Raw genomic sequence first — 18,256 nt, 5'->3', positions numbered from 1 at the left:
CACCATTTGATTTGTCTCAGTGAGACGATTCTAACAAGCTATGGTACATCTTTGTACGATTATTAGATGCCAAGTTATTTAATATATTCTTTATATAACTGTGATTATAAACGGTTTTTTTTAATATAAGATTTTTGAGAATAGGTGTGATAGTGACTATAGATAGATTGTGACCATATAGGATAGATTTTAATAATAAAGTGTTTTGAACATTCAACTGGTGTGACTATATAGTAGAATGTAACTATAACGGGAGTGACTATAGAGGGAGTTGACTGTATTAATAATTCCAGAATCCATAGGTTGAAGATGTGCTGTTGTATTTAGTGAAAGATAAGCCAATTCAATATTAGTAAGATTAGGTATATTTTTTTTTGTTGTGTTTTATTTTTTTCTTTTTTTTGTTAGATCCTTGCTCACTATTTTCTTCATCTGACATCTCATCATTACTAATATCATTATCATTTTTCTCAAACCTTTTTGGATTAAAATGAGAACCAGGCAACCAGCATTATCAATAATCAATAATATTTTTCGATTTAATTTACGAAAATAATAATCAAGATGATTAAGCCATTCAACAAAAATATCTGAATGCATTTAAGTTTTGGAATTAGCTTGATATGTTACAGAAAGAGCTGATTTGTTAAAATTTTTAAAACATCGAGGATTAAATGATTTTCCAATCACAAGAGGACGAAATTTGTGATTTCCCGTAGCATTGGTGCAAAAAAAAATAGAAATCCGATTTTTATCCTATAAAAAAAATAAAAAAATATTAAGATTATTTAATTTATTTAATAAAACAAATTCTAAAATAAACTTACCATTTTATAACCTAATGTTGGACTGGTACCTAATGTTTGATTTGATTCCATTCTAAAAAAAAGGCCTATTTCGTCTGCATTATAAATGTCTTCCTTATCATACTTAGCTAAAAGTGCATGTAAACATACATGTTCTTCTGGAAGACTTTCAATAGGCGCACTGTTAGCTTCTTCTGATAACTTAATTTTATGGATTACATTTCATTTTTTAAACCTATACATCCAACCATTAGCACACTTTAATTTATCATCCATATTAAACATCTTTGCAAATTCCAGCCCTTTTTGTTGTAATATCATATCACTTAATGGAAGTCCAGCAGCTATTGCTTGTGATGTCCAAATTTGCATAGCTTTATCAACTTCAGAAAATTGAACAGAACGTTGACAAAATGTATGTGAAAATTGTGAAGTAAAAAGAACTGAAAGCCATTTTTGCTTGTCTTTCCATATTTTATTAATAGTTGTTTTTTGAATATTTAATCCTATATATTTTTCATTAAAAAATGAAGCAATATTACTTTATTTTATATTAGGATTTGCTACCATAAATTCACAAATCTCTTTTTTTATATTAACACGAATTTGTTGTGTTAGATTTGTTTTTTGTGAACGAATAGGTGGCATGATAAAATAACAAAAATAACAGAATTTATTAAATAAAATGTGCAAACTGCATAATGCGTACCTTATCAGTTATTTTATAAATCACGTGATTTGTGTGCTTATGCAGGGGGATTTTACATATATTTACTATAATATGGGTCTAACGTTTGGTGTGATTATACTTATAACTAATAAAGTGATTATAAAAGGGGTATTTTATATATATAAAAATTTGGACTAAAAAATGTGTGCCTTAAGAAGGGGAGTTCTTATATAGGAGGTGTCTATAAAGGGGGTTGACTGTATTACATTTTTAGTGTAATATTTCAAAATTTTACATCACTTCTGAAATATTACACTAAATTATGCCTAAACAAATTTCTTGATAAACATAACTATACTTATTTTTGGATAGTGCATTATTTTTAATTAAATAAAACTACAAAATATTTGTTATTTTTAATTTATTTATTTCTGTCCAATCATATTTTAATATTAGATTTTTAATAATTTAATTGTAAAAAAAAAATTTTTTTAATATTTAATTATTTTTTAAATTAATGAATAGTTTATTTAACTATTAAAACTGTAAGAATAATTAAAATTTTACAATATAATTATACAAATAAAATAAAAAAGTTTTTTTAAGGAATTTAAATTGCATTTGAAAATATACATATAATGATACCTTTTTAAGTGCACCTCCTTTAGGACTATAGTAAAAAAATAGTAGAATGTACACTTAGAGAAGTATACATTTATAAAGCATAAAATATTAAGAGTTTTTATAAGGGTCAGATTAAATTAGATTAATTGATAAATCTAACCTGAAATTTTTTTTTAGGTTAAGTTAGTTTAGGTTATATTAAATTATCTGTTTAACCTGATCTAAACTGAAACCTGAAAATTTTCAGGATTTTTATTAAAATATCAAAAAAAAAAATGGTGCAAAACATTTTTTTTTGAAATATTGCGATTCACTTTTTTATATTAAAATCGTATAAAAAGGTGAATTGCAATATCACAATTAATTTTTTTATATAAAATCAATATAAAAAAGTGAATTCTGATATCATAACTCACTTTTTATATATAAAATCAATATAAAAAAGTGAATTCTGATATCATAACTCACTTTTTATATATAAAATTAATATAAAAAAGTGAATTCTGATATCATAACTCACTTTTTATATATAAAATTAATATAAAAAAGGTAATTCTGATACTGCAATTCACTTTTTAATTATAAAATCAATATAAAAAAGTGGAATTCTAATACTGCAATTCACTTTTTATATATAAAATCAATATAAAAAAGTAAATTCTGATACTGTGCAATTCATTTTTTAGAAAAATAATGTAATATTTTCTAATACTAAAAATTCAAGTATATTTTATTGAGAAAATTTAGTGTGAAAACTACAAAAAAATATGACTATGGAGACTAATACTAATAAGTATACATGCTGCCCAAATTATTTTGGGATGCCATAATTATAATTTGGGATGTCATAATTCATTCGGTTTATATATAATTTACTATGTAAAGTGCCAAAATAATTTGGGATGCCATAATTGAATTTGGGATTTTACTTATAATTACGGCAGTCCAAAATAATTTGGGTGGCATGTATACTAATAAGACTTAATTTTATTATTTGATATAAAATTAATATAAAAAAATGAATTCTGATATCATAACTCACTTTTATTATATAAAATCAATATAAAAAAATGAATTCCAATATCACAACTCACTTTTATTGCAAATGTAAATTTTATTCAACTTATTATTTAGTTAAATGATCATCAATCAGATGATTTTTTGATATTACAAAATAATTTTGAGTAATGAAATCAACTCTTTTTAATGCAGAGTAAACAAATTAGCTCATACAGTGCATACAACTTAGTCACAACAACTAAAATTGATGAAATTCAAATCACTACTACCAGAGATCCTGGGTGAAACTGAAATATTTAGTTATTTGACTAAACTGAAATAGTTTAGACATTTAAAATTAAAAGACAAAATGCCGAAATTCAATATTCCATAGTATTTCCATGGATTTTTAATTATAATAATTATTTATAAAAAAAAAATAATAATAAATTTATATTAAATAATAATATTTTTTTAAAGGAATTTATAAAACTATTATATATATAATATAATTTCATATATTTTTATAATAAAACTATAATTTTATATAATTAAAATTTAAACTTAAAAATTATTATTATATAGTTTTAATCGACAATGAAACCGAAACTGGTTGATGATGAAACTGAAATTTTTGGTAAAAAGAGTTTAGCCAGGTATCACTAACTACTACTCTCAAAAAAAATGATAAATGTAAAGTATAACTATACAATGATAAAATAAAACAAGTTTAACAAAGTTATAGGTTTAAATTTTTTATAAAATGTTTCTTAATAAAGTAGTAGCAGTTGAAAGTTAGAATATTTTACTTAAATTAAATATTTGGCCACTTTATTCTGACCAAAATTATGTGTAAATCTAGTCAAAATTACCTTTAACTATAAATCTGGCTAAAATTATATATAAGTCTGACTAGTATTAAGAATTATAATCTAAACTATATAAATCTAGCCAATAAAGTTGCAAGTTTAACATATCACGTGATATAATTGATATTTTAAATTTGGCCATTTAAAAATTTTTTGTTGTGACTAAGTTATATGCACTATATGATTTTATAATATTGTTATAATATTATCATTTAAAATCAAATTTTACTTTTTTTTGTCAAATATTCTAATTTTCTTGCAAATAATTGAAAATTTGAAATAAAGCATTTTTATAAAAATTCTACATTTTATATCATTGTAACTAGAGGTAGGACTGTTCAATTTGTTATTTCATTTAATTATGTGATATCAATCACGTATATGCAGATCATTTTCTTTTTTGTTAATACCTATTCCAAAAAAAATATTTTTTTTAAAAATTGATTTTACCAATTTTGGAAATTCATATAACATTTGACCTAAAAAGAAAATGATCAACATAAATCATGTGATTTAACTGAATAACTAGATTTACATTTGTTTACTTCTAATTATAACTAGAGTTTTGAACAAGTTGACTAAATTCAGAATGATGTTTGACAATCGAATTTATCAAAAATACGATTTAGCAATTGCAATTCAGCATCAGTTCAGGTTGTAAAATCAATATAACCTAAATGACCTGTTGACCTGAAACTATGATTTTATATAATATAAGTGATGGTATTATAATTCACTTTTTATATTGATTTTATATATAAAAAGTGAATTGCAGTATCAGAATTCACTTTTTTATGTTAATTTATATATAAAAAGTGAATTGCGGTATCAGAATTCACTTTTTTATATTGATTATATATATAAAAAGTGAATTGCGGTATCAGAATTCACTTTTTTATATTGATTTTATATATAAAAAGTGAATTGCAGTATCGGAATTTACTTTTTTATATTGATTTTATATATAAAAAGTAAGTTGCGATATCAGAATTCACTTTTTATATATAAAAATATATTATTCAAAGAAGCGATTGGTTTAAAGTATGAATTATCATGCGTTTAGTAGTACAAAATCAGGATTTTAGTTACACAGATCACAAACATCACAAAAATTTACTTAGTGAAACGAGCACGATCAGCCCATATGGCAAGAATAACATCCAATAATGATACTTTTATTTCCAACCATTTAGATGGTAATGTTAAACCTGTAGTAAATTTATTATTAAATTAAATGATATTATCTATTCTATATTAGATTTTTCACTTATCTTATCATCAGATCCATCCAAGTCAATAATATTATTATTTGACTTATTATTTTCAGAATTATCTTTATTTAAATTAGTTTTGCATTTAGTGAAGAAGTTTTTTTTTCTTTAAAATATGCTATTGTAGGCTAAACAAAAAGTAAATTTGAACTTTATCCCTTAAACGGTTTTGCCAACAAATTAGCCTGCAATTTTACCAAAAATTCAGTTCTCATCTAATTTTATGAAAAATTAATAAAATTTTTTTCGCAAAGAGCTTAAATACTGCTTAAATCATAATTTATATTGCAATAATCATTATTTATTAATTACATATTTTAATATTGAAGATTGACCATTGGTTAATACTTAATAATAAATATTAATAAATTACTTTAACTAACATCGTGATGATAAACACATTTTTTTTGAATACTAAGTGCCTTTATTTTTATAGTATAAACATTTTTTACAACCAAGGAAAGTGCTGATTAGATACTCTGTAAAAGTCATTATATTAAGTTGAATGTATCTTTTGTTAAAACACAAAATTATTAATAAATAGTATGATAATATTTAATTGGTTAATTTATTTGATCATATAATGATGATCAGATATTCAGTATTCTTAATGGGAAATCAAATTTTATGCATAATCAACACTACATCAACTATTTTGAAAATGGTGATAAAATCAAATTTTGTTAAATATTTTGATTTTCTGGCAAATGGTACATTTTTTATGAAAATTCTATATTTTTTATTAAATGTTACATTTTTTAGTAAATTTCACATTTTTTGGTCAAATGTTTTATTTTTATTAGAATGTTAAAATGTTACATTTTTTAAAAAAAAAATATTCAATAATATAGCATTATACTGAAAAATAATGTAGTATTTCATTAAATTATATTAAAAAGTATTACATTTATTACATTTTTTAGAAAATTCACATTATATTAAATTATACTGATATAAAACTTTAATTACTTTAACATTATTATTAATAAACATAATTCTGCTTTTACAAAGAAAAAAAATAAAAATAATCATCAGTTTCATTGATTACCAATTTTCCAATTTCTTTTTTTTTTATGGCAAAAATAGAAACTTCAAATTGATATTATATATTGTCCAATTTTCCAACTATATCAATACTAATTTCCTATTTTTTAATTTCTGATTATGATTACATTGTATAATCTTTATACAAATTAGATGATGATTTAATGCAGCTTAATAAAAAAAAAGTTCAAATAATATATCCAAAAATAAACAACTCTATAATAAAAAAAGGTTGCTTATTTCTGTAATTAATTTATAATAAAAAATTACTTTATAAAGAAAGTAGTAAATATATCTTATATTAAAAAAAGAGATTTGCTAACTTGCCTCTGGATTAAATAATCTGTGTTAAATCACCTCCCTAAAATTTATATTTTACATCAATAATTTTTTTTTAAAAAAAAAATTATTTGTATTATTTATTTCACTTTATATAGATTTTATTTATTTGGATATTATAGAACATAATAACCAAGTTTTCTTATATTGTTAATAATGTCCTTTTTTTATTGTAATCATTTTACATTTTTTTTTGAAAATTTGGGCAAATTATATAATTATATAAAATTTACTAATAGGTTAAATCACCTAAATTAAAATTAGTCTTATACATATTTAAAAAAAACCGAAAAAAACATATTATTCAAGGCATATATAAAATTGTACATTTTTCTGTATTTCTTAATATAAAACGGAATATATATAAAAACCATATTTTATATTTTATGGTTTTTTTCAGAAATATCAGAATATCAATTACAAATATTCATTAGAATTTTTAATTTAATTATAATAACAAGTAAATTATTAGTATTGTTGGACGGCATTAATGTTTGTGTACTACCATTCAAGTATTGCATCATATATGACAGAGATTACAAGAGATTGACAGTTTACGTAACCTGACACAGTTTTAATATAAGGCATTACTACCCAATTAAATTACAATATTAGATCACATGATTTTCACTAAGATTTTTGCCTAGAAAATTACGTAATAAGTGTCATAATATGTATCGTAATATGAGAGAATCTGGGCGCAGCATTTCAAATGAGAAAAAAAAAAAAATTTTAATCGTCAATTTTTGCGAGTTGGGTGGATTGAACACCCGGCCTTCAGATTACGAATCAACTTCAGTCTGACGCTCTCCCAACTGAGCTAAACTCGCAAGATTCGTTAAAAGGAAATTTTATTTCAAATTTTGAATAAAATAAATATAAAATTTTTGTGTGTTATTTATCTTGAATAAACTTGATTAATTTTGATTAATTTGATTAATAATTGATTAAACTTGATTAGATTTCCAAACATTATATCATAATATTTTATTTTGGACACGATTAAGACGTAAGAATAAAAACGCCAAGATGTATGAAAATTTAAAAAGCAACGATTGGTGAGAATTTTTCTGCTTACGAAAAGTTTATTGTTTGAAAATGGAGAGAAAATTATTTATTCGTTTCCGAAATGCTTAAAATTTTATTTGTCGGTTATCTGTTACCTTTTTTGCAGAATTTTTTTTTTTTATCAAACAACGAATTTTTATTTCCCGATATTAAATAAAATAAATAAATTGTTTACCGTATGATGTTTTCATTATTACAATTTAATGGCCAAACAATTGGTTTTACTTTATATAATCCATAGATTTATATTTATGTAACTGTTACTAAACTAAAATAAGACAAATACAACGAAATAAGCTATGTACGCCAAAAAAAGCGAAATTTTGTTTACCAAAATGGTTTACTATGCCGAATAAAAAAACTTGAAAGAACGAGGCGCAGCTTGACGAAAAGTTTACACCCGAAACGTGGCTGTTTATTTGATGCACATCAATTTGTTCAAGCATCCAACATGCATAACTTATTATACATTTTTAATTAGAAATCGACAATAGGCATCTTTCTTCTATAAAGAACATACTTGTATGAACTATAAAATTGATGTACTGTACATACATCGGTACATATAAAAAAGGATTGAAATTTTTTCTTAAAAAAAAAAGAAAAAAAAAAAAAATTTAACCTTCCTTTATACTTCTTTCTTTCTTTTTTATACATATATATATAAAAAAAAAATGTCACTTTTCAAAAAAAAAATAAAACAATTTACATCACTTTATAAATGTAATACAATTTATTCATCAATAAAAGAACAAGAAATTTTGCTGACAATTATTACAGAATTAAATGAAATATTTATAAAAGAGCATAATTTAGGTCGTACGATACCTGAAATACGAAATTCATTGGTAAAACAAATTAAATTACGAAAACAAAGCGCAACAAGAATTTATAATCATCTTTTGAGAAGTCATGAAAATAAAGCTGAACTTATTTGTTTATTAGGATGGTTTAATTTAAGAGCAATTGGTACAATACAAAATCATGAAGAAGCTTTTAATTTATTTCAAAAATCAGCATCCAAAAATTATGCACTAGGACAATTTTACTTGGCGATTTGTTTCGAACAAGAAATTGGTACAACAAAAGATGAATTGATGGCATTATATTGGTATCAAAAAGCAGCAGAAAATGGAGAATGTTCAGCTCAAGTTAATTTAGGACTCGAATATGAAATAGGGAAGAATTTAGAAAAAGATTATGAAATAGCAGTATCTTGGTATCAAAAGGCTGCAGTTAAAGGACATTTAATCGCTCAGTATAATTTAGGTAGAATGTATGAACATGGGTTTGGAGTGGAAAAAAATTATGATAAAGCTTTTGAATTAATGAATATATCAGCACAAAATGGGTATCCCAATGCAGCTTTATTACTTGGTTGTTATTATTTAAATGGGAATGGTTGTGTTGCTAATCTAGAATTTGCTTTCAAGTATTTCAAGATAGCAGCAGAAAAAAATGTTGCAGGAGCACAATACGTACTTGCCGTTGCTTATGAAGAAGGTCAAGGAACGGGAAAAAACTTTAAAAAAGCAATATATTGGTATAAAATTGCGGCTAGGAATGGTTATCAAGATGCAAAAGATACTCTTTTAGAATATTTACTCGATGATAAAATTTCTTTAAAAACTTAATATTCGATATGTATGTATAATTAATTTTATTATTTGTAAATATTAAAAAACTTTTTTTTTTCTTCTTTTAGAAATATAAATAATTAGTATTATAATTAGAATTGAACATTGTGGAAGTACAGAGTTTATTAAAAGTTTACTAAGAGTTTATTAGGAGGTTATTAAGAGGTTATTAGGAAGTTATTGGGAAGTTTATTTGAGAATTTATTATGACGCATGTTGGTATGTTGGTAATAAAAAGGTTTTAAAGGAATTTAAGGGATTTAAAGGATTTTGTGTGTGTCTACTATATGTCACGTGATATTTATGTCATACTGTCATACATTTTATGGCTAAATAAGATAAAAGTCGCCTTAAAAAAATATTTTATCCGGCTGAAATTATATAAACTTTAATTCTAAAACCATGATCACGAACTTAAAAGAACGTACATATAATACATACAATCGTGTTACTTGACTAATAATTCTATTCATTACCTTGCATTAGAATTACTAAATTTGTTAATAAATGACATACAACATTAAAAATACAATTTCAATAAATGGAAATTGTAACAAGAATGTATGGATTTTTTTTTTATGTTCCATTCTGTGAAATGTGCGTAATGAATAATATTTTTAGTAAAAAAAAGCCAAAAAATATTTCCGATATTTTTTTTTTTTTACTCCGACAAATATATTATTTATTAATTTATACAGTAGTAACAGTTGCAACAGTAGTTAAATAACAATCAATTGAATAAGTTAAAGGCTAACGTAAAAACTATATTTCCGGGTTATTTATTACAATATATATTTATATAATAAAACTTCTTCGATTTTTATTGGTTGATCGATTTAAAAGTTTGGTAAAGTTATATGATAACGACTTTTTGAAAACTTTTTCATTACTACTCAATTTATATACTTACGAATTATAAACATTATAAACATTGTAAAACAAATATGCAAATAAAAGTTAATTGAATGTTGCAATCAAATTTATCCTGTTAAACTCCGGAATTTCCTTGATATGGTAGTTTAATAGTTTTTAAATTTCCAGGTGTTTTACTATTTTAAAAGATTTAATGGCGCAGAATTCAAATTTTAATTCGTTGTTACGAAATCAGAAATAATATTTGATGATTTGTTTACATTAGGGGTTATATAATGAAATTATTTGTTTATTTTTTTTTCGATTGCTCAACAATAATAAATTTGAAGAGGAATACAGTTTCTCAAATTAACCAAATATTTACTACTCGATTATTCTATTTTTAGGACCGCCATTGGTGAGAGATCGTATAAAATATAACAAGTTAAAGTATTTAATGAAACTAATTTTTAACGGTTAAATGCTAAATTGGTATTTGGTACTTGAGAAAATTAATATTTTAATTTGAAAGAAGCCACATTTGTGATCTTGTGGACAAGTTAAAGTTAATAAAATGATATACAGAAAATAAAACAAGCAAATTAAGTTATTAAAAACCTAACATTAAAATTTCATTTATTCGACTATTAAATAATAATTAATATTATGAAACATCAATGTTACAAAACAATAGAAAAAAAAACAAACTTAAAATATATAATTATAGAAAAAGTTGTATTAAATGTATTAAAACGTCTGTGTCTTTGTAAAAAAAATTACAAAAATACTCCGATTGGGCTGGATTTACAAATTTATCGGAGATTTTTTTGATTTTTTTTTTGTTGATGATACTCCCTTTTTTTTGCATTTTTGCATTTTTGCATTATTAATCGAAAGATTAAGGGATTTTCCTATTTTTGGATTATCTAGGACCATATCTCTTTCTTTATGATGTCAAGTAAACGGCGATATTTTTACCGTAAGCGCCGAAAATCAACCGTTTCAGGATTTAAAATTCCGATAATTTATTAAAACAAATTTATGTTAAATTAAAATATTTTAAATATTATTTTTTTATTTTTATTTATTTTCTAACAGTTAATGAGTAAGCAAGGAAAAAAGGTTTTTTCCTAGAACGCTTACGCAGTAGTTAGTTCCACACATGATAATCATTTGAATCTGAACCAAATTTGCTGCATTTTATGACCAATAAAAAATCAGCAAGTTAAAAATAGACATAATTGTTCATAATAAAATGGTCATAAAACTGTATAAAAATAGCAATCAAGTTAATCTACTTGATCATTTGAACTAACGTTTTTTGAATTTTAAAAGATTAATAATACCGACATTACCGCTTTAGTCGATCATCAGAAAAGATTATAAATAAGATGAACTTGGGATTTGCAATGAAAAAGTTTTCAAAAAATAACAATAATCTTTCGATAAAAAGTTTCTTACTTTTCTAAATAAAAAATAAAAAACTTTTATAAAACTTTATCGTATTCATATATTTATAACTCGCATTTTAAAAAAAAAAAAAGAAAAATGACTTATCAAAATTCTTCGTTACGAGCATGTGTATTTATCGATTCAAGTAATCCTGAATTACCAAATCAAATTATGAATCATTCTTCTCATCCTTTTATTAAACCACCTTTTCCACCTCTTATCGATCCCAAAGATTTATTAATTATAAGTAAAGATAATAAACCTTCTCGTTCTCCTAACGCATTCATCATTTATCGTAAAGTTTTCTTAAAAACTACTAGGGATCAAGGATATTTCTTACCCATGACAATCGTATCTTCAATGGCATCTAAATCTTGGGATAAAGAATCGGATGAAGTAAGGGATTATTATAAAAAACTTGCTAAAGAAGCTTATAAATATCGTACTGAAAAATTCCCCAAAAAAGTTAAAAGACGTAGAAAGAAGGAACCTTGGAATGCAAATATCGCTTTTCAAAATGATTTACACAATACATTTTTCGATAATTCGAATCCATCAGGAAATTTATCATCTTCTCCGGAACTTTTCTTATCGTCGGAAAATATGTTTTCTTCTCCAAATATAGAACAACAAATTAACGAAATTAATGAAATTCCATTGTTTAACGAATATTCAAGTCCTTCTTTATCAAATAATAGTAGTATTATGTCCTCTCCTGAAATTACATTACATGATAACATTCCTGAATTCTTAAATCATGATAATTCTCAAAATATTTTACATAATGATTTAGAACAGTTTAATATTGATTCATATAGTCAATTACTAAATCAATTAAATCAAGATAATAATAATTATATTTCCTTCAATAACAATTTAAATAATTTAAATTCAATTTTGGATACAACGAATACGACGAATACGACGACGGCAAATCAATCTGATGAAACTGCGGAGGATTCCAATGTAGAAAATTTACCGTTATACCCCCCAAATTTTTTACCATATCAAAACGTTTTAGGGATTAATTTGAATCCAATCGGTTTAGGATACGAAAATACTTATTCGTAAAATAAAACTTTATTATTTTTGTAAAAAAAAAAATTAGGAACAAATGTACAAATTTTTTTTTTTATTATTGGGGGCTGTGCTAAATAGAATATCGTAAATACTTTAGAATTTTTTTTATTTTTTTTTTTAAAAAAAAAATACATATAAAAAAAAACAAATAAAAACAGGTAAAATTTTTGTAAATCTTCCAAATCTTTTAGGGGTTTAAAAATTAAAATTTTTTTAAAAAATTAAAAAAAAAAAAAATATGAGAGAGAAGAAAGAAAGAAATATGATAAATTATAAATTAGATAAGCTTTTATTATGTTATAAAAAAAAAAAAAAAAAAAAAAAAATTTTAAGGTTAATTAAGCATTCATTCATAAACTTTGTAAAAAAAAACAATAAAAAATAAAAAAATAAGAATTATAAAAATACGATTGATAATTTTAAAAATTTTGTTAATTTCATGTGTAGTAAAAAAAAAAACAACTAATAAAAAAAAAATAAGAATTATAAAAATTCGATTGATAGATAATTTTAAAAATTTTGTTAATTTCATGTGTGGGTAAAAAAAAAACCAAAAAAATAAGAATTATAAAAATACGATTGATAATTTTAAAAATTTTGTTAATTTCATGTGTGGTAAAAAAAAAAACTAATAAAAAAAATTCGATTGATAATTGTTTAATTTCATGTGTGGTAAAAAAAAAACCAATAAAAAAAAAAAAAAAATTATAAAAATTCGATAAAAAAATTGAAACAATTTTTCTCGGAGAAAAAAAAAAAAAATTTCTGAAAATAAATTTTTTTTTCATAAGTCACAATGCAATAAACCCAAAATAAATCCTGCCTAAATGCCTAAAGTGCTACGGGACGACGGGAGATGATCATTTGGTGTAAAGAGAACATCAGTACTACATGTGTTCTACATATGGCTATTCCATTATTGAACAAACTTCTATAACATTCTTCTTTATAAACAATCAGAATTAGCATCCATTTATGCAAGTACTGGTATTGATTCAATGGCGTGTAATATATATCAATCGTTTCTATGATATTCGTTAATTAATCGTCTCAATTTGTCTTGCACCAATATAAAAATAAACATGAACGAAATTATATTTGAAGTCTACACCTTATTCATCCAATACAGCAAGTATTTAACCTTTTTAACCTTATTATAATGTATATTCTCATTTCTTAGTCTATATGTCATCATTATGACATCTTTTTACGTTTCTCTTGCTCTTTAATGCAGCCGAAATTGCCCGCAAAATTATCACAAACTTACAAAACAGTAATTCTCCTGCATTAAATATTCAAAATATCCTAGAATATAAGATACTGAGAAATTTCTTATGGATGAAGTAAAGAAATCGACTCTCTTCTACGCACAGATTATTAGTCTATATGTCGTCATTATAAACTCTTTTATTGTTCTTTTTATATAACCAATAATGTTATTCCCGCAGTAATCACAAACTCAGCCCAGTATTGATTTGATATATTAATTAACTTAATTATTCCGGAAAAAATTTCCATGCATGCTTACTTATCCAAAAAAAATAAATAAAAAGGAAAAAAAAAAATGGCTGGATTTTGATTTGATACCTGTTATAGAAATATCGTAATTAATGAATTTTGGTAATCCTATAGTATTTTTTTGTTGTCGATTTTCTAAATTTGTCTAATATTATTTAAATAGGTTTACCGATTATAAACATTAAATGTCTATTATTAAAAGATGTATTTTCGAAAGGGAGTTATTTTTTTTACTAGCCACTTGTTCAAAAATAGTAATTTCGTATCGTGTTCTTTTTAAGTTTTTTATATCCAAATCAAATTAATATATAAGGAATTTCAAACCCCACACTTTTTATTAATTTTAAAAATGAATTCTAAAAATAGCGTCAATGAAAATTGGATGTATCACACTTATCACAAATTTGGAAGATAATATTAAAAATCTGTATTATCAAAATCAAAAAAATTTATAAATATTAAACGAAAGCATCATTTTATTCCATGTTTAATTTCCCAAGATCAAAATTCGTTCTTTGACAATCGTTTAAAAAAAAAAAAAAAAATTTACATATATTTTATTATTAATATTATTTTATTATTTAATAACGAAACATAACGAAACGAAACGAAACGAAACCAAACGAAACGAAATGAGTGATCAAATTAAAACTAATGATAAACCGTTTTTAGATAATATTATTAACAGTTACGTACACCCTTATATTAAACCACCGTTTCCTCCACTTATTGATCCAAAAGATTTAATATCCAAATCCATCATTGGGAATAAACCAAATCGTGCACCAAATGCTTTTATCATTTATCGTAAAATGTACGTTCGTGAAGCTAGAAATGAAGGATATTGTTTCCCAATGACCGTTCTTTCTTCGATGGTTAGTCAATCTTGGGAAAAAGAACCGGAGGAAGTTAAAATTTATTATAAAAAACTTGCTAAAGAAGCTTTCGATTATCGTAATAAATTATTTCCTAAACCTGAAAGTAAAAGAAAGAAACGAAGTAATTGGAATGTTATTTCTTTTGAAAAAAAAACTTTACATCCCAATAATGAAATTAATGATGAAAAAATTAATGATGTTGAAACTAAAAAAGAATCCACTTCCACTCCCTTTGAAATGCATGTATCAGTTGATAATCAAACTGACTTGGATTTTATTAATCAGATTTCAACACCCGACCTTTCTCATGAATCATCCACTACAACTTCACCAATCATTGACGATTGGTCTATTGATGAATTGAATACAATCGATTTCAATTTAAGAAATCCCAACTTGACTTCAAGTAATGAAAATTGTTCTTACATGAATAGTTATGAACAACAATCTTTTGAAAATTTTCAACAAGAAATTGATTCTTATGATCATTTCACGAATCAAATTATTGATAATCAATTACAATATTATAATATTTTTCAGAATCATGAAATGTTTTGTAATGAACCTAATGAACCGCAATCAAATTACTGTCAGGTTAATCCCAATATTTTACCTTCCTCCTCCTCACCTAATGTACTCGGCATTTTCGAATATCACGGAGAAGAACTTGCAATGAATTTACAATCGTTTTATTCTAATAATTTGAATCCGATTCCAGAGAATACTTGCGTTAATCAACAATTTTATATTCCCGAACCTTTTGATTATTATTCATTTTATTAATCTTAGAAAATTTACCTCTTTGAAAAAGTCGTCGTTATCGAAAATATTTATAAAAAAAAAAAAAAATGGTCCAATTGTAAATAAATATAGATACGTTTGTTGTTTAAGTTTCAGAATTTTAAGATACCAATAAGTTATTGTTTATAAGATAAATTTGCTTAATGTAATTTTTTTTTTTAAAAAAAAAAAAAAAAAGAAAAAAAATAATTATGTTTATTTAATAAGACATAAAAATAATAAATAAAAAAAAAATTTCGGAGATCGTTTTTTTGCGCGTTAATTGATAATTCCGGTCAGAATTACTAGTAATTTTATTTGAGTTATATATGTATATATTTTTAGTTCTGGGCTTAATATTCACGTGATTTTTGTATAACTTGTGTGACACCGGCGCAGTATCTAATTATATCATTTGAATGCACGTGAAATCTTTAACTTTCCTATATAAGTTACTTTAAAAGGAATAAACGTATTTCATATATCATCATAAATAACCCTGTGATTATAGAAAGATCTTCGCTTTGAAATCTCCCATTTGTCATTGATTTAAACAATAAATATTATGACAAGCCATAAATAAGTGAATCATTTAATCATTTAGTCGTTACCTTATGTAAATAACGTCAAAGCGTTTCTCATTTGGTTAGAAAAAAAAAGATTCATTAAAAGTCATTTTGACGTGCCATTCATTTGATTTGACGTAATCATTAAATTAATTACTTTTTATTTATTAAAAAAAGGATTAAAGTTATTACTTTATTGGTATAATATATTAATATAAGTACCGTATTTTATTGTGATTATTAAATCATATTATGTAGTTTAATACCAATCGGGAATCATTTATTATTTAGTATTATAGTAATCAATAGTAATCAGACAAAAGTAACCAGACAAAGTCTGGTTTTTAAAGTAACTAGACAAAGTCAGTAAAAAAATACGCGTTCCACATCATAAATTATAAAGTAATAATACTTTAACCAACATATTTAAAGTAATACAATCATACAATTATAATATATATATTTTTTTATATATGATAATAAGGCGTACATTAAAATATATTATATGCATAATAAAATTAAATATTATTTGAAAACCATTCTAATTTCAGATAATTTAACTCGGAAATAGATTTTACGCGTCTTATTTTCTCACACGACATAAAGAATTTGTGAATTTGTCACAATCAAAAAAATGAGTTGATCGCGTTCGGAATCTTCCATTTATGCAAATTGTAAAAATGCCTTGTGAATTATTTTTGGAACAATATTAAGATGAGAAAAAAAAATAATATTGATTATCCGGATCGCGTTCCTATAAGTAATATTTAGATAAAGTTTTTTTTTAACAGCTTTTGAAAAAATTGGATAGATCAGTTATAAACGAACTATAATAAGTGATAAATATAAAAACCCACTTATTATATATTTTGGGAAGGTTTATCCCTTCTAAACTTAAATTAGTAAGATAAAAATTTTGTATACGCAATACAAGCTATACCCTATACATGCTATACAAATTACTTTTTTAATTCACTCGCCACGGAGTTATAGTAAGTGGCGCAGAGATGATCGATTATAATTTGGTTAGTTTCGGCCGTGTATTTAGTGTTACACGATCATATAAAAAATTATATTATTTATAAAATTATATACCAACATTTTCTTAATTTATTACATTTGTATTAATTTTATATAGACATTACTAAATTTTATCATAAAATGTTAGTTATTTATAAAATTTCCGATTAAGGTCATTAAGGAACCCAAGTTAATAAATGAATTTAAATCGAATGATTGATTATATATTCGTATACACTCTTATAAGGACGAATTTGTCACTCATTTTCTGAATGAATTGTAAATCATAGTCATAGTCATCGCCTGTTACTCATCCACAAATAAATCACTAAGAATCTTTGGTCTTTAAAAAGAATTGTGCTTTCAAAATCTCATGGAATGTATTACAGTACAATTAAAAGTAATGTAAACAACCAACAAATATGTTATTATAATAATAATCACTTTTGATAACGAGATGTGATATGTTTCTTTTAAAATTGATTATAAATTCAAATATATATATGTATATATTGTATACGCCAAACTACCGTAATTTGATCCGGTAGTACAAGTGCACTGAATAGATTACAAATATTATGTATAATATATATTTGATATATTATCAGTTATATATTAGATATATTATATATATTGATCCGTGATACAGATTATTAAATGAAAAAGCCACCATGTTATTATCTATTATGCTTAAACCAAAAAATTTTTTAATAAAAATTTTAAAATAAGTGACCCACGTGTGAAATGATTAAAGTGTATCACATGGATACACGTAGAAAAAAA

The 18,256-nt window shown here is 23.7% G+C and overlaps 3 protein-coding genes across 3 annotated transcripts; all 3 read left to right on the top strand.

Annotated features, from left to right (window-relative positions):
* Positions 1-8,218: 8,218 nt before the first annotated feature.
* On the top strand, positions 8,219-9,859 carry OCT59_010241 (uncharacterized protein). Its single transcript, XM_066132889.1, has one exon. It carries the CDS (start codon positions 8,365-8,367, stop codon positions 9,322-9,324), a length of 960 nt encoding a protein of 319 aa, XP_066000492.1. The 5' UTR covers positions 8,219-8,364; the 3' UTR covers positions 9,325-9,859.
* A 1,733-nt stretch (positions 9,860-11,592) lies between these two features.
* Positions 11,593-13,159, top strand: OCT59_010240 (uncharacterized protein). The gene has a single exon (XM_025320178.2). It carries the CDS (start codon positions 11,728-11,730, stop codon positions 12,700-12,702), a length of 975 nt encoding a protein of 324 aa, XP_025171942.2. The 5' UTR covers positions 11,593-11,727; the 3' UTR covers positions 12,703-13,159.
* Positions 13,160-14,715: 1,556 nt separating this feature from the next.
* OCT59_010239 (uncharacterized protein) lies at positions 14,716-15,941 on the top strand. The gene has a single exon (XM_025320180.2). It carries the CDS (start codon positions 14,862-14,864, stop codon positions 15,888-15,890), a length of 1,029 nt encoding a protein of 342 aa, XP_025171944.2. The 5' UTR covers positions 14,716-14,861; the 3' UTR covers positions 15,891-15,941.
* The last annotated feature ends 2,315 nt before the right edge of the window (positions 15,942-18,256 follow it).

This window comes from Rhizophagus irregularis, chromosome 18 (genome assembly GCF_026210795.1).
Source record: "Rhizophagus irregularis chromosome 18, complete sequence".
Taxonomy (NCBI): Eukaryota; Fungi; Glomeromycota; class Glomeromycetes; order Glomerales; family Glomeraceae; genus Rhizophagus; species Rhizophagus irregularis.
The sequence above is the reverse complement of the archived record's forward strand: the minus strand, read 5'-3'. Positions and strand labels throughout refer to the sequence as shown.

Bases quoted from the DNA above. Each gene is read 5' to 3' on its own strand.
- OCT59_010241 (XM_066132889.1), top strand. From the start codon at position 8,365: ATGTCACTTTTCAAAAAAAAAATAAAACAATTTACATCACTTTATAAA.
- OCT59_010240 (XM_025320178.2), top strand. From the start codon at position 11,728: ATGACTTATCAAAATTCTTCGTTACGAGCATGTGTATTTATCGATTCA.
- OCT59_010239 (XM_025320180.2), top strand. From the start codon at position 14,862: ATGAGTGATCAAATTAAAACTAATGATAAACCGTTTTTAGATAATATT.